Genomic DNA, 21242 nt, shown 5'->3' with positions numbered 1-21242 from the left:
GGAACCCCAGGTCAAAGTGTGCTCATAGTGGTTTTTGAGAACATCTCCCCTGCAGGCTGACAGCTGCTCTTCCCCTCAGCCTGAGGAGCAAGTGGCCTCAACACACAGCTATGTATGTCATGGTCGTATGGAGTGGGGGTGGGGGGATTTAGCAAATGAGCTTGAAAGCATGTAGCGTGAGGTGGGGTGTCAAGGGTTGAGATGTCCCCTGCCACATATAAGACACCTGTGAGAGCTCAAGTGGGTCACTTTAGGTTTCTAAGCCTTCATTTTGTCATCTATAAAAAGGAGCTAGTGCAAAGCCACATCACGAGTGCAGTAAGACTGGAAAGGAGCAGAGCTGTGCTGAGCGGTAACTCCTGCCAAAGAGGCTCCAGTGCACAGATCTGATGTCAGTTTTTCAAGGAATGGATTCTGGGACTCACTGAGTTTCTCTGTGATGGCAGAACAGTGGCATGGAGCAGTGACACAGGAAGGCAAGAAAATTCCTGCTCCAAGAGGGTGTCAGGTATGACTCCAGTATTTGTGGACACCCCTTCCCAACTGTGGAATTACATACACGAGCCCCTCCCCAGAGCAAGACCCCGACAAGGGTCTGTCCATAATACAGCAAGCTCCCATATGTATATGCCACACACATACACATGCCATATGGCTATAATTAAGCCATAGCAAAGCATTTTACCTCATTTAATCCTAGAAACATCCTTACCCATTTGACATATGAGTAAAACTGAGGCTCAGAGAGGTTAAGTACATGTTCAATGTTGCTCTACTAGTAGGCACATTCATCTGAAAGTGTGTTTTCCTGGCATAACTGTCCCAGAGTGTATTGATATGTTTTCCAAATTTGGTGGGTATGTGCCAAGAATGGAGGTGATCTCCCAAGTCCTATTAACTGTTGGAATTGTAAAAAGGGGGCACCGCAGCCTTGACATTCCCCAGGAGCTCCAATGACTGGAGTAGCCAGGAAGACTTCAAGACAGAGGTGAGGCCTGGTGTCTGACCTTGAAGGATAGCTAGACTGTACTTGTCAGGATGGTCCAAAGAGGATTTTCAGGCAGAAGTCACAGCAATGACAAAGATTCAGAAGTAGAATCCAGCTAAGCCAGGCTGGTCAAGAGACCATGAGAAGCCTATAGCAACTGCAGAAAAGCTTTCTGGGAGCAGCATCCACTATTCCAGGTAAAAATTTGCTGATCTCAGGGGAAGCTGAGGGAATTAGGAGGTGGGACCTGATGTGTGGCTCTTCCTCAAGTTACCCCATTCTCCACGTGCCCATTCCCCGCGGCATCAGTGGAGAGCAATGGGTCTTTCTGCACACTCCCTGCTAAAAGCCTTTCTGCACTGGCTTGGCCTGCACCGAAGAGAGGCTGCCAAGAGGGGCAGAAGAGGTATGGCTGATGGTCCCTGTGGAACTATGTCTGGGGAAAACAACAACGGAGATCAGAACATGGCCCTCTACCAGGGGCAGGCCCTACCCTGCTGGGCACTCCTCCCCGCCAAGACAGCCCAGCTAGCTCAGGGCTCAGACCATTCAGACAACTGACAGATCTCACCTTCAAGCAAAGGGGTGGACACATCTGAGTGTTAAATGTGTTGAAAGATAAAGGTAACAATATAGCTATTTTGTGATTAAAGTAAAATTTGGTCAGTAATAGAGATAGCCCCTGGTTTGTCGGATACAAACCAGTAGTAGTATAATTAGTTTGGTCAGAATACAGAGATCCTTGAATCCCATGTTAGTTACAATAGGGACAGAGATGGAGGGGCTGGTGTGATGGGGCTGGAGTGGTGTGTATGGGGCATGGAGGACATGACTCTAGCCACAACATGTGTGGGTTTGGCAGCAAAACAGGAAGAGATGGCTTTACAGAGTCACAGGTTGGAGGGAGAGGGTCTGTTTTTGACTGTGATGTGACTGTAGGGGGGACTTGAGCAGCAGGGATAGACCCCCAGGCTGAGAATATCTCAATAGCCTCAGTCTTCCCTCCTGAGCCTCCTCCCCTTTCCTGACGCATCCAAATGCCCTCAGCTACATCACCTTCCCCATGGTGACCACTCTCAAGCCAAGAATATGTGTTAGGGGAGGGGGAACCCAGCCAGGTCAACTGAGACCAGGGTGGGTGTAGAGTGGGCGATGGAAAGAGGACCTCATCATTCTGCCCATGTTCCTGTCGGGGAGCAGCTCTGCAGGCCCCAGAAGCTGGGCTGCTGGATGGATAGCCACTGAGGAACCTCAGGGATGGGTCCAGGTGCTGGACAGCCTCTCCCAGAGCAACCACAGCGACCCCTATTTCAGGAGTTTGCTCCAAGGCAGTGTTCTCACTGTAGTTCTGTTTCCCCAGAAACCACTGTACTAGTCAATGTCTGAGAATGTTCCAGGTTGTCACAACTGGGGAATAGGTACTACTGGCATCTAGTAGTAGAGGCCAGGGAGACTACTAAACATCTCACAATGCACAGGATTGCCCCCACGATGAAAAATTACCAGTGGTCTGAGGGTGAGAGATCTCACTCCAAAGACTTTGTATTTAGACACAACAGAAAGCTAGGAGGCCCCACACAGTCTTCCGAGAATCCTGGCTGGCACAGTCCAAGGTCAACATTTCCTTCCCACCAGGCATCTCTGGGAGAGGGCAGAGTTCCCAGGGGTGACCCACTCTAGCAGGGGAATAGGGCTTGGGGAAGGGGGATTCAAGTGTAGGGAAAAGGGACTGCAGCTTCTTACCACCCCACCCCCTACCAGTCAGCCCCATCCCACAGGGACGTACTGCACAGGGGCTTATGTTGGTTTCTGTACCTTAGACACTCGGACCTTTGAAAGAGTTAGACAACACTGTCCCAGTGTTGGGGGTCAGTTGCGGGGATTCTGGGACCTAAGCGCCAGCTGCCTTGGCAATCTCCAAGACCTCAGGAGCTTCATGTCATCCATAGTTCCCTCTTCCCCATGCATACAGAGAGCAAATCTTAGCCAGACTCCCAAGGGGGTGTGTGTGTGTGTGTGTGCGCGCGCACACACACACACACACACACACACACATGCATACAGATGGGACAGGGCTCACTGTAGCAGAGAGTAACCTGCCTTGGGATTCACATACCTCCACCTGTCTGTCCTGAGCTCAGCTCCTAGGGACTCCAGTTCAACCTTATTGGAAACCAGTGATCAACCCTTTGAGCAGGTGCCCGGTGGGTGAGGGGGTGGTGGTGATGCAATGAGGCAACAGCCTTCATGTAAGACTAAACTGTGAGCCTCAGGTATTGCAGGAAGACCTTCAGAGTATGAGTATGGCCGTGAGATCCTCTCACTCCCAACTCCATCACTAACTTGTCATCCCACCATTCCCTTTTCTTACCCTTAATATAAGGTAAGAATGAAAACTATCATTTGAAGACCACTTACTGTGTACCAGGCACCTTAAATGCATTCTCACTACAGTCCTGTGAGAGTTTTCATCAACCCAGTGCCATGGGTGAGAAAATGGAGGAGAAATGGCTGGTCCAAGGTCACATGGCCAACATATAGCACAGCTGGTACTAGAATGCACCCTGTGTGATGCAGGCTGCTCCAAAGAGAAGGCTGGAGCTTTCCAGGCTCATGCTGCAAGGTGGGCTCAGTATACCGCAGTGTGGGGAGGGGTCCCAAAGCAAACGCCTTCCTGTGGGGCATTAATTAATGGTGGAAACTTGAACTGAGGGACTGCCCTCAGCAGGGTAGACCTACAGTGCCTGGGGCTATCTAGCAGATGCCATGTAAACACTCCTGAGACCTCTAGCCAAAATCTGCTGCTGTGCGAGGGGGGGTGGGGGGCAGGACAGGCCCAGCTAAAAATAGGCATCGTTCTCAGGTCCAACTCCCTGACAGCACCCGGCAGCTCCCTGTGCCCCAGCCTGCCCCTCTTTCCCTCCACCCTTTCCCCAGAGCAGGAGCCAGGCTTCTAGAAGGGACAGAGATTTTACGATTTTCATTTCAGGCTAAAGAGGATTGTTAGCTTAATGCACAGCAGGCGTGTTTCAAGTTCGGCAGGGGCCATCATTGGGAGCGGTCCTGACACCAACAGTCCACCCAGCTAGCTCTGAAAGAGAGAGCTGTCAACCTCCAAAACCAACCCGGGGAATAAGTGAGGCCAAGGCGAAAGCCCTGCCAGTATCTGCACATCTTGCCATTCAATCCGGGCCCTTCCTTATCCCTTCCTTATCTCAATGCTGACAGCACCATGCAATTTCTGTATTTGCCGGAGACTTCTCAGAAGCACTCTCGGGAACCTCTAGAGATCTTGGAGATGAGGCAGTGCTCAGCCAGTGGGAACACAGGCCTAGAGCTCAGCATCGAAGTTTCGAGTGCACCGGCGGAGTTAGGGAGTGGGGAAGGAAGGAGGCTCTGGAACAGGCCGCCTCTGCCGTTGCCTCCACGGTGCAGGTCAGGGCTCGGCCGGGGATTTCCTTTCAAAGGTGACTTAGAGCCGCTTCATTAGGGTAGCGCCCTCTCGGGCGGGCCTTAATGGCATGTTTGGCAGAGTCAGCGAAACGCGGCGCCCAGAGGCTCCGGCGGCGGGGGAGCGCCCTCTCCCGCGCCCTCGCCCTCTCCGGCGCGGGGCAGCGGCGCGCAGGGGGCCATTTGCAGCGCAAGCAGCCTACCGAGCGGCCGCAGCGCCCTAGTCGGGAGGGAGGCGGCACCATGGAGTTGAAGAAGGACATCAACGCGGTGTCTATCGACATGCTGCTGATCGTGCACTCGGAGAAGCGGCGCGCCGCACAGAGTACGCACTCAGACCAGCAGGCGGACCCGGGCACGCTGCTGCAGCGCCGCGGAGGTAACGCGCGCCTGGCCTAAGCCCCGGGCCCCGACCACTTCGGCCGCCTAGCCCTTCTCGTCCTAGGGCCCGCCCGCCGGGGGGCGCCCCACGCAACCCCAGTCGAGGTCAGCGAGCCTAACCCCTCTTCCCCACCGCCAACTTCGCCTCCGTGCGGTGGCACCGGCGTCCCGTGGTAACACGCAGTCCCGTGGCAACGCGCAGCCTGGCGATTGCCCTAAACTGACTCCCGGTGCAAGCCGGTGGGTGCTTCAGTCCCCCCGGGGGAGCCTGTTTTCTCACAGCCACTCCCTGAAGGGCACAGATCAGGGTTGGGAGATGCCCTGAAAGGAGCGGGCCAGAACCTCAGGCCTGCTCCCACCCCCATAGCACTCTGCAGGGCACCGGGGACACTGGGAAACCCCTTTTTGAGTCCGACTTTGAGATGAGGCGCTCCCCTAGTGGCCTTGTACAATTTCCAACCTCAGTTTCCCGTCTATTGAGCCTCTCTCCCGGCTTCCTACAGAGAGAAGGCACAAAAGGGGTAAAAGGAACACAGGCTTGTGTAGGGCAAGGTTTAAAATCTGCTCTCCCCACTTGCGCTTATCCATCAGTTGCACTTGTCCTGCCGACTTCCTGGTAAAGGGTAGATTGGCAAATAAGGAGACTGTTTATAAAGTGATCGTGGAAAGCAGGACCCAGGTTCTGTGTTCTCTAGACAAGATGACAGGACACAGTAAGAAGTACAGAGTACAGATGGATAATAGTGGGACCTAAATAAGCCCCTGAGAAGTCTGGGAACCGCGAGTCCTGGGTCCAGAGCCTTTTTGGAGGCTGGTGTATGGGTGATCGTGTGCCAGCGCTTAGGAGCTATGCTTGATAGCTTATGTGGGAAGATGAATTTTGTCTCCTACCTCTTCTCCTGCTCTTGAGCTCCTTTGAGTTCCTGCTGCTACTCTGTCGCTGGCTCTTCTGTCCCCAAAGACTCTGTGCAGGTTGAACATCCACCTTCCATGTGCCTTGCTAAAGCAGTGGTGCTGTGGATGGCCTTGCCTCCTCCAGCCGCCTCCAAAGCACCTGGAGACCTCTTAGGGAGGTAGGCCAGGGAAAGTTAAATAGATTCTGGAGGGCTATGTTGACAGGTGCTCCAGTATCAGGAAGATTTGGGAGCCTGGAATTGTTTGAGATAAGTGTTCTTTAGTTCTTACAGCTGATCCTGGGAGAAGGGGAAATGGCCCACCCAGGGTAAATGTCCTTAGAAAATCAGCAGAGGTCATCAGCTTCTCCATAGAAATGAGATCCCCCTGTGTGGTGAGGCCCAGTAATAGGTCAGCCAATGAGTCCCCATCTCTCCAGGCACCTCTCAGCCCATCTTTGCTAAAAGCTCTGACACTAGAGAGGGCAAAACAAATGCAGAGGAGCCCAGGAAATGCTAGGTACTGAGACTGCCTTGAGACGTGTCTGACACCTAGCACAGACCCCTTCCCCCAAAACTCAAGACCACTTACCGCCATGCCTCAGGGGAAGAAAGACTCCTACTTGCTGGGCCCTTTCTGCTGGCATTTTTCTGTAAATATTATCCCAATGGAAGTTTCTCACAGATGCCATGAAGGACAGCAGAGAGACCTGCGTCACTTATTCACAATCAGTTCTGCATTAGAGCAGAGGGAATGTGAATGGCTTCTGATGGCTGCTGGGCAGTGATGATAACCAGATGACCCCAGGCCGAGCTGGCTTGCAGACCCACTCCTCCAGACACAGACTAAGGGAGGAAAATGCTAAAAAGGACTAACTTGTTCCAAGGCCCCTCTTTGGTGCAAAGACCCACAGCAAACCCACACCCACTTTCAGACACCTCCTCCTGTCTCCTCTGTGTTTCAGCTTCTTCACTGGGGAGCAGATCTTCCTTGGCTCTGCAAAGGGGGCCCTGTGCTCCATGTCCCAAAATGTCAAAACTCGGTTACTGTCCCAATGCAGAGGACAGAGTGAAGCTGTAACCAGGTGGCTTTTGCTGCTATGGCTTGGAGGCAGAAAAGAATCAGAGGGACAAAAGGCAAGGAGAGTATGGACAGGCTAAGCCCCCAGGGATTTGGGCTGCAAGGCCAGCAGATTTTCTCTCTCATTTCTCTAGGGCCCTAGCATCTGCCAACCATTTCCTTAGAGCAGTGCTTCTCAAAAATGTGCCCAGAAGCCTCAACTCCTGTCAGAGAAGAAAGTGCATGTATTCATGTAGCAGTGGAGGAGGTACCCCAAATCTACCTGCAGCTACTCTGAAGGAGCTTCAAAGCCTTAGGTTTTATACCAAAAGTCTATGTGATTTGTGTATTCCACTGCATGAGTGTGTCACTCAGAGTCCCAAGTGGTAAGCCACAGACACTGACTTTGGAGGACTCTGCAGAAAAGAAGAGAGTGGGGATGTCTATATAATTGAAAGGGCTGAGAACTGGACTTGAGGCTCACATTCCAGGAACAGCACCACAGAGCTCATCTGGTGAGGAAACCCCTGCAGCCACCGAGGAGCACTAGACGCTCTTTCTGTGCCAGGAACTCAATTTTATTGCAGCAGCTCCTGCTGCCAGAATGTATACTATTGCTGTGCCAGGAACTTGACCTTGCAGCTACCGCTTACAGCCACCGCCAGAGCGAGCGCTTCCTTTCCCTTCCTGTTGCATCACCAGGTCTCCAGACAGAATAGGACACAGGTGCATCTGATTGGCCACAGCTGGGCCACATGTGTCCATGTTCAAGCTGCAAGGGAGGCTGGGAGAGCAGGCAACTGTAGCTTCCCATCCCCATAGGGATAGGCAGTATTTACCCACCCCCACCCAATGTCTACACTCTAGCAGTTGGGGACTCACCATCTACAGAAATAGGCAGGCAAAATGGATAGCACACATCTTCTAAAATAGTGCTTTTATATTTATGTGGTGGAGATGTGAAAGTGGAAAATCTGCATCAGAGATTCTGAAATTCTAGACATCAGAAATTCTGAATTCTAGACATCAGAAATTTTCCCTGAATGACTGTGATAATGAGTCTCACCACTCTTGAAAACTGTTTTGACATTTTTTAGTGCTTTGAATTTTGAGGGTTGCTTTCATTCCCCAAACTGCATCTCATTCATGGGCAGCCTCTCTCAGATCCCAAGACAGCCAAGCACCACCTGCCCTATTTTAACACAGATCAGTCTGCAGTTGGTACACTCACTTGCCCAGGGTCTCCCCCTCAGAGAACATTGTTGTTTCACAGGATTCCAAGGTGTTGGAAATGGAGTCCGAAGATGGCAGAAATTAGAAGGAAATGACCTCCATGGTAAATTCTCTTTTTCTTTTTATTTTTTCTTCAGTCTCTAGGATTCAGTATGTTGAATAATAATCAGAAGGACTGGGTTTCACTCATTTGAAGACTGGCCCATAGACTGGCCGACTGAGCAGAAAGTGGCTGCTCCTGGTCTAGCCAGGCCTCTAGGTCCACTGTGACCATGGGAAGTGTCTCCTGGTATCAGGTCTGTCGGTCTCTGGAGGCTGTATCTGAAGAGCAATACCTTGAATTTGGTCACCCACTTGGTTGCTGGCTGAACTATAGGGGAGGACTTGGCAATACTTGGGATGGTGAGGTTTGAATGTGCTTCTATGGGAGGTAGGGCCTCTCATGTCATGCAAGCCACCCATCTTTTGGAAATGTTTCCCAATAGAGGGAACAGTGGTCTGCCTTGGGACAGCATTACATGAGGCCTGGGGAGACATCACTCAAGGGTTTTATAGCTCCCTACTGGCTGGAAATCAAGAAGTCAGCTTTCAAAGCCTCTTCTCTCTGGTGCCAGGTGTCTGTGGCCCCTGCAGCCCAGAATCTCTCAGGGAATGTTATGGATGGGTCACCTATGATGGCCCTTATTCTGTGCCCTTCAGAGATTCAGTAGCCCAGCCTCCAGAGACAGACTTCTGTGACAGTGCACAGTGGCATGTGGGAATTGTAATAACAATCAGACCTCTACTCCAGAGCCCCTAGAGGGGGCTTCAAGAGACCCCAGCCCTGTGAGCCCTGGGATCAGACAACTGGCTCTTCAAATGTAAGTCTAAAGGAACCACCCTCCATGACCCTCCCCAAGTGGGGAAACAGGACAGCAAATGAGTAAGACTGAATAGCTATGCTCTGCCATCCTTCTAACAGTAATGAAGGAAGGACAAAGTTCTAAGAGTAAATTCAGTCACTCATCCCCTCAACCAATGTCTGTAGCACTTTATGCCAGGCACAATTCTAAATGTTGGGGATGAAACAGTAGACTAAGACAGCCAACAATGCTGCCTTCAAGGGGCTTCGTTAAAATAATTGGAACTTATATTCACTGCAGCTGAGTCTCCACATGCTGGAGGTGAAGAGCTTTCCTCTGCCTCCTGCCTTGCGCATGGGTAGGGGTCACCCCTGAGACATGCCAGGAGAGCCACCCCTCTGTGTCCTAGTAGATGGTGTGTGGGGGTTCAATGGTTTCCTTAACCTTGCTAGTGGGGCCAAGAGAAAGTAGTCATGGCAGGCTTAGCTCCACTGAAGTAGATGCCTGAGCTAGCATCTGCATGGGGTAGTGAATCAGACCTCCAGAGAGCTGTCGACCACAAAAGTGAGCATGCAGGGCATGCCTTCTAGGCCTGTGCTGCGTGGGAGCAAAGAGACACAGCATCTTTGTTTACTGTAGCTCTCTCTTACCTTGCGGGGGATGTCTGATATCATCTTTGGGCTTCTCAGGAATGGTTATTCCATCAGGAGAGGATTAAAATATACTGAATTCATCCTATTTTTACCATCTTCCAGGCTTCTGATTTGGGAGAGGATTAGTTGAAAAAATACAACACAACACAGTGACTATCACAAGACTCTTGTAAAAGACATGAAGTGAGTCTTAGTACCATGTGTCAGCTAATAGAGGACTATTAAAGTAGTTGTTGCAAAACTGCTATGAGAACTGGAGAGAGGTTCTACAGAGGACTTGAGTCCATAAAACATGATGGTTCTGCCACTACACCAATATGTGTTAAGCAGAATTTTATTTATTTTTCAAATGGCACATTTACATGCATGCAGAAATTGAAATGATAGCTTCTTTCTATGTTTTCTGATGTTGAGATTATGGGTACATGTTTGGAAGCTGACTTTTCCTCATACCTGCCTTGTTGGTGTCCAAGGCACCCAGCCATGGTAACCAGCAGGCCGCCCAGCCCTGGTAACTGGATGCTTTCATCTGAGAAGGAAGCAGCTGATGGCATGTGCTGGTGGCGTGTGCACAAACGAGGCTGAACATGGGGCTGATCCAAAAGGGCACATGTTCCCCCTCTAGCTGCCCTGTGCACTGCTCGGGTTGGGGCATTGGCCGGGTAGGGGTAGCCTGGAGTGTTCCAAACTCTTTCAGGCAGCAGGTGTTTGGGCTGAGCCAACCATCCCACCCCACCCCACCTCCCACCCCCATAGCTTGCCCAGCAACGGGCCTCCCCTGCTGTGATTGGCTGCTTTCCTTAGTCCTGGCTGAAGTCTGCCTAGCAGCACAGGGACTGACACCCCACAGCTACAGGGATACCAACTGCGCAGCCCCGACTATAAATACCCCACAGCAGCTATGCCAGCCAATCACCCTCCTGGAGGATTCCCTTCCCAGATCCTGTTTCCTCCCTCAGTCAGCTGAGATGCTGCCAGCTGTGACCGCAGGAGGCAGCCTCCCTGCCCTCACCTGAGTCTGGCCTGGGTCTCCAGCCCAGCATACCATATTACTCTCTGTTGGCACATACCATGGACCTGGCCCTTGGCTGACTAACAGGGGGTGCAGGGCTCTGACTGGGCCTGTTCATAGAAGGCGAGAGCAGGCAGGCTTTTCTAGGTCAAGACCCTGACAGATGGATTCCCTAGTCAAGACCAGCTAGCTCAGTGCCCCACTCATCCACATTGATTGGCTTCTGCTTGGGCCAAGGCATGGGGAGCACTGAGTGGCCATCTAGTTGGGTACACATGGAGTCATCTGATGGAACCTGTTCAGGACAATACCCCAGAGGCATGCTTGTTCCCAGACCAAGGCACTGGTCCCAGTGGTCACTTCCAGTGGCAAGTGCAGTGCAGACCAGAGGAATGCCAGAGGAAGATGATGGCAGGCAAGGGTGGTGATGGTGGGGGAACCTTTGGTGAACTACCTTGGCCAGCCCTTTCCCTTTTCCTCTGAAGCAGAGGTTCAAGGGCAGCCTCAGTAAGACCAGGCCACAGCCTGAACTGTAAAGAGGGGATGCAAAAATGGTCACGCTTCCTACGGGAGGGGCAGGTTAGTCTATGCCATGAATTAATTATCTCTCCATCACAGCCTGACCGCCCTGGGCTCTGAGGACATCTCTGTGTCCCAGGGGCAGAAATATTCCCAGTGTGTGAAGAGAACTTGGATATAGTGGGTGCCATGCAGATGTCTGTGAAACTGAACCAAAGTGTACAATCATCCCAACTCCTAGGCTGGCGTAGGAGGCAGCTGGCTCCTTTTTCTCAGAAGGAGTCAGAGAACTTGGGGTTCAAATCCCAGGTTAGAACCTCCCAGCCTCTACCACAGAGAGGTGTGAAGACTAGGGAGGCATCTGTGTATGGCAAAGTGCTTGGGAAACTGCCTGTTAACACCAAAGTGAAGAATTATGGCTACATAGACCATGGAAGGCTTGAGAAGAAAACCAGCATGGGCTGGCACCTGCTGAGAGGTGAGGGTGTGTGCACACAGGTTCACAGGCATTTGCCTCCATGTTCATGTGTGTAGCTGTTGGTTCACAGCCATGCACACAGGTTTAGACCTGTAAATACACTTGGCCCCCACCAGCACGCCTTTCTTGCAAACACACACAGCTCCCTGCTATGCCCAAGGAAAATTCCAATGTGGTCCCAGTGGTCATTGTAGGCCTCTCTGTCTTCCTTAAATAGGAAACCTGGCGGAAAAGCAGCACCTTCAGCAGCCCCAGGTCATCACTTCCTATGACAACCAAGGTAAGTGATCGCAGTTAGTCACGACCTCTCCTGTGGCTGTGTACCCAGATCTGCTGCCCCAGCCAGAGACAGCCTGGGCTGTGGAGCTCAGGCTGCAGGGAGCAGGGTCCTCTCTGCCCTGTGGATGTTGGAGCATCTTTTCCTTTCCCTGCATCCTATGGGAAGCAATGAAGCTGCAGGCTCAGTGTCTACCCTATGATGGGATCAAGAAACAAAGTCCTTGGGCCACAGAGCTCACTGCTGTCATCATCTTCACCATCACTGTCTTCACTATAGTTAACATTTATTAAGCAATCCTGTTGGATGAGTACTCTTAGTATCCTCATTTTATAGATGAGTAAGCTGAGGCTTGGAAAGACTGTCTTTCATGTGTCCAAGATCACATGCCCAGCAAGAATCAGAGCTGGGCAGTCTGATCCCCGCCACCCTTCAAGCGCAGCTAGGCTTCAGCTGTTACCCTTCATATGGCTCTGTGCCCACAGCTCCCTGTGCACTGGCCTCCCTGCTGGCTCATCCAAGCTCTCCCTTGTCATGAGTCATAGCAGTTCCTCCCAGGACATTCTACCCAGCATGAGTTTACTGCAGCAAGATGGAGGGAGAGGGCCCTTCCCTAAGAATTCTTGCTTTTCAGGGACAGGCTCTGGGGGCTCGGGAAGGGCAGGCGAGGGCATCAGTGACTTGGTAGTTGAGTGGATTTGAGAACTTGATAGGAAGGGACAGGCAGGCTCCATAGCCATGACTGGAGGTGAGGCCAGGTTAGACCATCTTGGTTAACTGCTCTGCATTAAAGACTGGGGCCTGGTGTCTTAGAGTTCTTACAAGCCCAACCCTAAGTTCACCTTAATTGCTGTTGGTGCTGATGCCCCAACCTGTGAGGACATTGTCTGATCACATTTGGGGGCAGTGGCATCCTCCCCACCTCACGAAGCAGGAGGACCCTGAAAGCCCTGGGAGATGAGCACCGACAGAGAATTGCTCTCCAAAATATGGACTGGCCCAGCATCTCTAGGCACTGATAGATAGTGAAGAAGGGCCTGCCAGCCCAGGTCACCAGCATGAGGGAGCTGTCTCTCCTTGCAGTCAGGGTCAGTATCCATTTAGGTCAGAATTCCTTACAATACAGTTCCAGGACAAGCCTTAGAGCTCACTCTGAGGCCCATTGAGACCTGCTACCTGCCCTGAGCACCACAAGGACAAGCTGAGCCCCCACTGATTGTCTGAAATAGACTCAACTGCACACAGCTCACCACAGAACAAGACTCAGACCATAGAACAAGTCCTTGCTGTGAGAGTAAATGAGTGACCACTTATCTTATTAAGTGAGCAAAACGGACAAAGCCTCCTGTCCTCACAGAGTTGATGTCCTAGTGAGGGAAGACAGACAATCCTAACAAGTAAAATAGAATGAGTCATAATAGGCCGCGGAGGAATAAAGCAGGACGGCTGATGGGGGTGGGGTATACGGGCATGGGGTGGGAAGGGTGTGCAGGGTTATGGATTCATTTCCTGCAGCTGCTATAGCAAATTCCGCAAGTCTGGTGGCTTAAAACAATACAAATTTATTCTCTTTGGTCCAGAAACCTGAAATCAGTTACACTGGGCTAACATCAAAGTGTCAGAGGATTGGCTCCTTCTGGAGGCTCTAGAGGAAAATCCATTTGTCACCTCTTCCTGCCTCTAGAAGCAGCTGGCATTCCTTGGCTTGTGGTTGTGTTCCTACAGTCTCTGTTTCTATTGTCACATTGCCTCTCCACCTTAGAAGTAGTCAAATCTCCCTTTATCTCCCTCTTATAAGAATATATGTGATTGCCTTTAGGGCCCAGCCGCATAACCCAGGATAATCTCCCCATTTTAAGATCCTTAAATTAATCCCATCTGCATGATCCCTTTTGCCATATGAAGCAATGTTCACAGGTTCTGGGGATTTCAACATGGACATCTTTAAAAGCCATTATTCAGTCTACTATAGGCGACATTAAAAATTAGGTGAGACAGGCCTCACTGCAAAGGGGACATTGGAACGAGGATGGAGATGAGGGAGCAAACCATGTGGGCACCTAGGGAAGAGCTTCCAGCAGGGGAAGCAGTGGGTGTGAGGGCTCCAGGGCTCCCAGGCAGCAGAGAGTGTGGCCTGTGTGCAGGGGGCAGGGAGCAGGGCCATGGGGTGGAGAGGGAGGGAAGCAAGGGCAGGCGGGGCAGTAAGGGACAAGTCAGAGGCACCCAGGGTAGTGCTCTCAGGACCTGGGAGTCTACCTCAATGTACTGGCTTCTAATCTGAGTGTGACTGGGCCATTCAGGGGGTCCACCCTTGCAGCCCATGGGCCTGCATGCTGATTTTGTGAGGACGTTTTTGCTTATCTGTGGTGTTAGATATCATGAAAAGTATGAATAGACCCTTTTTTTGCTAATCGGCTCTTGTTAGTGTTTTTGTATTTAATGCATGACCCAAGACAACTCCTGCTCCTTCAACATGCAGTGGAGAAAAATAAAAGGTTGGAGCAAAATGTTTCCCAATGAGCAAATCTGGGCTGAAGAGAAAGAGCAGAGAGAAGCGTGTGTGCCTGGCTCCCAGGCATTCAGGTGTGTGCTGAGCTCACTCAGAGGGTGCAGGCTGTGCGCCCTGCACACATTTCCACCTGTGTTGGTGCTCTACAGAGCTGGGCAGTCCCTGACACCATCCAACTTGCTTGTTTCTGAGATGTCACAACTCACTTAACCGCACCGTGTCTTTGTTGAACACCAGCCAGGGTCTGTTTAAGAATGTTTTTAAAATTATAAATGGCTTAGCTAAGGTTTTCCTGACACTCAGCTACTGCAGGAAAAAATTATAAGGCGAAAAATCTAGGTTGTAAATGTGGCAAACTATTGTAGAAAGTTAACAAGCACCTTAAGCCAGTAATCGCAAGCATCTCCCATGAACTCACGGTCCCTACATACACACATACAGTCATGTACACGTGCACTCACACACACACACAAACCCACCCCTGACCGTCTTTGTTAATTGATCGCTTCAGGCAGCCACTTCCAATCAGTCAGAGTTAATGAACAACACGAGACCTGTTTGCCATCCTGCATTAGGTGTTCTGAGCAAATTAGGCCTTTACATAAATCCTGATTGAAACCTGAAGAAATCTGGAGAGAAGACGTCAGGTAGGGAAATATACTGACTGAGCAAATGGCAGACCCCAGGCAGTGCACAGGGAGACATGCTTGGGCTTGTCTGTGCCCATCTCTGTTTCTGAGAGGGCAGGGACAGCAAGGAGAGATAGTGGGGTCTGGGAAAAGGGCCTGGGAGCCACTTCTTAGGGTTGGCAGAAAATAATCACTGATGCACTTTTACTAAGACGAACAGAGCAGCAGCTCCAGAAATGTGATTTGGTTGTTAACTGGTAGTGCTGGGGAGCGGTCCCTCAGGGAGGCCAGCCAGGTGGCCTGGAGTCCCAAGAAGGGCCACCCTTAAGTTTGGTCGTGATAGCCAATGGTCAAGATTGGTGTAATGGTACCTGGTTGTACTTACGGTTTAGATCTGACTATGAATTTTGCTCTGAATGATATCCCATCTCTGTAATTAGAGACTGGTCATATTAATATGTTTTTTCTTAAATTAAGAGTTTTGTTTGATGCAAGCAGACTCTCCCTCTGCTTCGTGCCTTTAGGAAGCATGAAGCTATATTGTGAATGATGCTCACCTTGACACAATGTGCCCAGCCCAGGCCCAGTATGTCCTTGCACAGCTGTAGGTGAGAGCAGGAACCACACTCCCCCATGCATCAGGGAGGCTGAGAACTTGGCTAATCCCTTTGAAGGAATGCTATCAGCAACACAGCTGTGGGGGAGAGCCAGGAAGTGGGATTCAGGAAAATATTGGACCTTGCCCCTATCCAAGTAGAAAGAGGAATTGCAGAGAGGAGAAACGGAATTAGAAATGGAGATTCCAGGCCAGAGCCATGTTCTGAACATGAGACCACCTCACCAACCCAGGCCTAGAAGGGCTTTCACAACATTTTGTTTTTCAGCTCGATCATTCTTTGACAGAGAGACATGACCCTGGAAGTACCTGGATGTTATGAGAAGTTTGGGAAAGAGGTTTGTTGTTGAACCCTATGCCAACAAGTCATTCACTTGTGCAGCTTCCCTAAGTTTATGCAGATGGTTCCAGTCCAGCATTTTCCAAATTGTGTCTGACAAAACAGTGCTAGGTTGAATAGAGTATTTTTGCTGCAGACCTTCTCAGAGCATTGTGTGACCTACAAGAAAGAAGAGAGTGGGCATGTTTCTCAATTCATTCTTCATAAGGCATCTTGTAGCCAAGTACTACTTGGCACCCACTTTGAAAAACACTTCAGAATGTTTTTCAGGTGGAGAAAGTGAAAAGACAAAGGGGAACAGGCCTCCCAGGCCCAATGCACCACAGGAAGACACACGGGAAGTATTTCCTGATGGGTGGTGATGTCACCCAATCCCACGATCAGAACTGAATTAGGCCTTGAACATCTTAGGTATAGATTTATAGGGTTAATTTTCTCTGACAGAGATTGCACTAGGAACTGGGCTTCAAAATGAATGTCAATGCCTTCAAAGTAAACGCCTGGAGAGGCCATGTTGTATCTTTTTAAATGATTTGAGAATTACCATCTTTGGCACCCAGAGCAAGTTTATGAGGTACACTATTGTTACTCTAGGAAAAATAATTGCAACACATTTAGCAGGCAAAGCCTTAGTAAACAGAGCTCTTTCAAAATCAATAAGGAAAAAATAATAAATCAAAAGGAAAATACCAATTCATGAAATAAGAATTTAACTATAAATATATACAAAGAATGACACTAAAAATTAAAGAAATGTACAAAACAAACGTACAAGGTATCATTACTTATTGATAAAAATTTAAAAGCTAAAATCAAACATCAATAAGTGTATCCATGATCTATTTTTACATTATCAACCACCACAAAACTCAGCAAACTTAATAAGTGTTTGTGGGCTCACAAGTCTGCAGGTCGGCTGGGCGTTCTTTTCATCTGAGCCATAACCAGCTGATCCAGACCTTGGCTGGGCTTGCTTCTGGTGCTTATTGTCTGCTGGTGGGTTGGCTAGAGACCAGCTGGTCTGGGATGGCCTCACAGGGGAGGCCCTGCTCTGCTCCACATGGCCTCTCATCCACAGCCTGGATGCACATGGCAACTGTGGCTGGGATCCCAAGAACAAGGGAAGCTGCAAAGTCTCTTGAGGCCTCGGCTTAGAACTTGTACGTCACTTCTGCTGTGTGTTAATTGGCCAAACCAAGTCCTAAGGCCAGCCCAAACTCAAGGGGTGGAATAAAAGAGCTCTTATTGAGAAGCAGTATAAAGAATTTTGGCCAATTTTTTGATAAAGCACCTCAAGAGTGAGTAAAATGGCCATTCTCTTTCACTGTGGGTAAGATCATAAATAATTGAATCATTTATGAGAAAAGATTGCCAATATATAACAAAAGCCTTAAATATCTCCATGCTCTTTGTTGCATATTCAAGGAACCGAGTTGCGAAGTGTGTAAAGATGCATGTGTCAGAATGCAGATTGCATCATTGTTTCTTAATAGCAAAATGTTTGGGAAAAGTCAAATCTCTAACAAAAAGGAATTGTTTACCTGGATTATAAGTCATCTATAAAATAGAGCGCTATGCAGTCATTTAAAATGATGACATATGGCTATATTCACTTTTATTTTTTATTTTTTGCTCAGCAAGTTTTTTAAAATGATGACATATGGCTATATTCACTTTTTATTTTTTATTTTTTTATATTCACTTTTAACTAAAGATTTAAATGAAGAAACCAGATTACAAAAAGCATGTTTAGGGCGGCGCCTGTGGTTCAGCGTGTAGGGCGCCAGCCCCATATACCGAGGGTGGCAGGTTCAAACCGGCTCTGGCCAAATTGCAACAACAACAACAAAAAAAATAGCAGGCATTGTGGTAGGGCCTGTAGTCCCAGCTACTTGGGAGGTTGAGGCAAGAGAATTGCCTAAGCCCAGGAGCTGGAGGTTGCTATGAGCTGTGATGCCACAGCACTCTACTGAGGGTGATGGAATGAGACTCTGTCTCTACAAAAAAAAAAAGCATGTTTACTATAATCTTGCTTTGGATTTTTAAATGTAGAAATTAAGTCTTAAAAGAATTTTTGCTTTCTACTTTATATCTTTCTGTACCATCCAAGTTTTTGTTTTAATTCTGCTTAGGGTATTTTTGTGTGGTTGCTATCTTTATTTTTACTTTATTTTAAATTAACATACAGTTAAATTGTATTTTCATGGTATGTACTTTTGAGTTGTAACACATGCATAGATGCATGTATTCACCACTGTATCAGGATATAGAGCAGTTGTATTCTTCCCCCCAAATTCTCTTGTGTGTATTCTAAACTTCCTGTCACTCCTCAGCATTCCTTTGTATTGTTTAGAACTATTCCTCCATGTGGATGGTTTTTTATTCATGCATTCATTGAAGGATATTTAGGTCATTTCTGATTTGGGGTGATAATGAATAGAGCTGACATATAAACATTTGTGTATGGGTTTTGCATGAACATAAGTTCTCATTTCTCTGAGATAAATGCCCAAGAGTACAATTTTTAGGTTGTATGCTAAATACATGTTTTGTTGTATAAGAAATTGCCAAACTGTTTTGCAGAGTGACTGTTCTATTTTACAATCCCACCAGCAATATATGAGACCCAGTTTCTCTGCATCCTTGTTAGCATATGATATTGTCACCATTTTTAAATTACAGTCATCCCTTTGTATGTGTGTATGTGGGGGATCGGTTCCAGGACTACCCACGTATAACCAAATCCACACATACTCAAGTCTGCACAGTCAATCCACCCTGCTCTGCAGAAACGAAAAGTTGGCCCTTTGTACATGCAGGTTTTGCATCCCACAAACACTGGACTCTGAAAAGAAGCCGTGTGTAAGTGGACCCATGCAGTTCAAACCTGTGTTATTCAAGGCTCAACTGTATATTATTGGTTTTCTAATCAATGTGATATCTCATGGTTTTATGAGAATTTGCCTTTTCCTAATAGCTGATGAGGTGCAACATCTTTTCAGGTGCTTATTTTCCATCTATAATCTCTTTTATGGTAAAATATCTGTTCTTTTGCCCTTTTTCAAATTGGATTTCCTTCGCACTTTTGTAAAAAATAATTTTGCCATATTTGCCTCAGCCTATTCTTGACTATTCCATTCTACTGATCTATCCTTTTGCCAATATCAAACTGTAGCTTTATTAACACAGTTTATTAAAATCAGATCGTGTGAATCTTTTTTTTTTTTCAAAATTGGTTGGGTTATTCTAGTTTCTTTGCATCCAAATTTTAGAATCACCTTGTCTATCTCTACAAAATTCCTCCCTGGAATTTGATTGAAGTTGCATTAAATCTGTAGATTCATTAAGAGAATTACCAACTTGACAATATTGAGTTTTCTGATTCATAAATATGGGATGTCTCCCTATTTATTTAAGTCCTCTTTAATTTGTTTAATGTTCCATAGTTTTCAGCATACAATTCTGCACTTGTTTCTTGGGGTTTGTTGACTTTTTTTTCTCTCTGTTGCCCAGGTGGCAGTGGAGTACAGTGGCCTAATCATAGTTCACTGTAACCTCGAACTCCTGGGCTCAATAGATTCTCCCACCTTAGCCTCCCAAGTAGTTGGGACTACAGGTATACACCACCATGCCTATATTTTAGAGACAGATTCTCATTACATTTCCCAGAATGATTTCGAACTCCTGACCTGAAGAGATCCTCCCACCTTGATCTCCCAAACTTCTGCAATTACTGGCATGAGCCACTGCTGGATTTTTTGTTTTTTGGTGTTTAATTTACACCTAAGTATTTCAATTTTGGGAGCTAAGGGAAATGATTGTTTGTAAATTTGAATTTTAATTGCTTATTGCCAATATAGAGAAATAAAATTGATTTTTGTGTGATAATTTTGTACGTTGTAACCATGCTAAACTCACTTATTAGTTCTAGGCTCTTTTTCTTATAGATTAGTTGGGATTTCCTATGTAAACAGACATATCATCTAGGAATAAGGATGGTTTTATTTCTTCCATTCCAATCTGTATGACTCTTATTTCTTTTTCTTGTCTTATTGCACTGGGTAGGACTTCTAGTACATTGTGATTAGGAGCAGTGAAAGTGAACATCATGACTTGTTCCCAATGGTATGTAGTTATCATTAACCATTTTCCAACATTAAATATGTTGTTATGAACTACTGTATGCTTTTTGCAGATGCCCTTTTTCAGATTGAGAAAGTTCTATCCTATTCCTAGTTTGTCGTGGTGTTTTATCATGAATTAGTATTAAATTTTGTCAAATGCTTTTTCTATACCAATAGATATCATGTCACAGTTTTTCTTCTTTGGCCTGTTGATATGGTGAATTACATTCACTGATTTTCAAATACTAAACCAGTTCTGCATTTCCAAGATAAACCACTCATGATTATAGTTTATTATTCTTTTACTATATTGCTGCATTTAATTTTAAAATATTTTCTTGAACATTTTTATGTTTATGTTCAGGAAATTGATCTGTAGTGTTCTTTCCTTGTCTTTATCTGGTTTTAGTATCAGCTTAATTCTAGCCTCTTAAAATGAGTTGTTAAGTGTTCACTACTCTTCTGTTTTCTGAATGATCTTATAAAGAAGTCTTTCTTTTTTTGTTTAATGTTTGTTTGAATTTACCACTGAAACCATCTGGACCTGGCTTTTTTTTTTTTTTTTTTGAGGTTTTTAAACTACAAGTTTAATTTTAAAAATAGATATGGGAATGTTTAGATTATCTTCTTGCATGAGTGTTTATGGCAGTTTGTGAATTTTAAGGACTTGGTCTATTTCATCTAAGCTATAGAATTTGTGCACATAGAGTTTTTTATAGTATCCCTTTATTATTATTTCAGTATATGTGAGCATCCACAATGGTAGCCTCCATTTCATTCCTGATGTCCATGTCTTGACTCCTACTTTGTGTCTTACCTCTTTTTTTCTTGGTGACTATAACTAGAGGTTTATCAATTTTATTGCTTTTTAATTCTTTTAAAAGAATCAGCTTTTGGTTTCATTTATTCTTCTCTGTTGTTATCATTTTTCATTTCACTAATTTATTCTACTATTTTTATCATTTCCTTCCTTTGCTTGCCTTGGATTTCATTTGCTATTATTTCTCTACTTTCATAAAGTATAAGTTTAGGCTGGGTGTGGTGGCTCATGCCTGTAATCCTAGCACTCTGAGAGGCAAAGGCAAGTGGATTGCTTGAACTCATGAGTTCAAAACCAGCCTGAGCAAAAAAGCTAGACCCCTGTCTCTACTAAAAATAGAAAAACTGAGACAAGAGGATCACTTGAGCCCAAGAGTTGGAGGTTGCTATAAGCTATGATGCCACAGCCCTCTACCCAG

General features: G+C 47.2%; 1 protein-coding gene across 1 annotated transcript in view; it reads left to right on the top strand.

Annotated features, from left to right (window-relative positions):
* The first annotated feature begins 4681 nt into the window (after positions 1-4681).
* KY (kyphoscoliosis peptidase) overlaps positions 4682-21242 on the top strand; it is a 55664-nt gene continuing 39103 nt past the window's right edge. Inside the window, 4 exon segments of the mRNA XM_003789409.2 lie at positions 4682-4817; positions 8046-8108; positions 11727-11850; positions 17351-17379. Of these exon segments, the coding sequence (XP_003789457.1) occupies positions 4682-4817; positions 8046-8108; positions 11727-11850; positions 17351-17379 (352 nt within the window).

Source organism: Otolemur garnettii, unplaced genomic scaffold (assembly GCF_000181295.1).
Source record: "Otolemur garnettii isolate 467f Iridium unplaced genomic scaffold, OtoGar3 scaffold00032, whole genome shotgun sequence".
Classification (NCBI taxonomy): domain Eukaryota; kingdom Metazoa; phylum Chordata; class Mammalia; order Primates; family Galagidae; genus Otolemur; species Otolemur garnettii.
The sequence above is the reverse complement of the archived record's forward strand: the minus strand, read 5'-3'. Positions and strand labels throughout refer to the sequence as shown.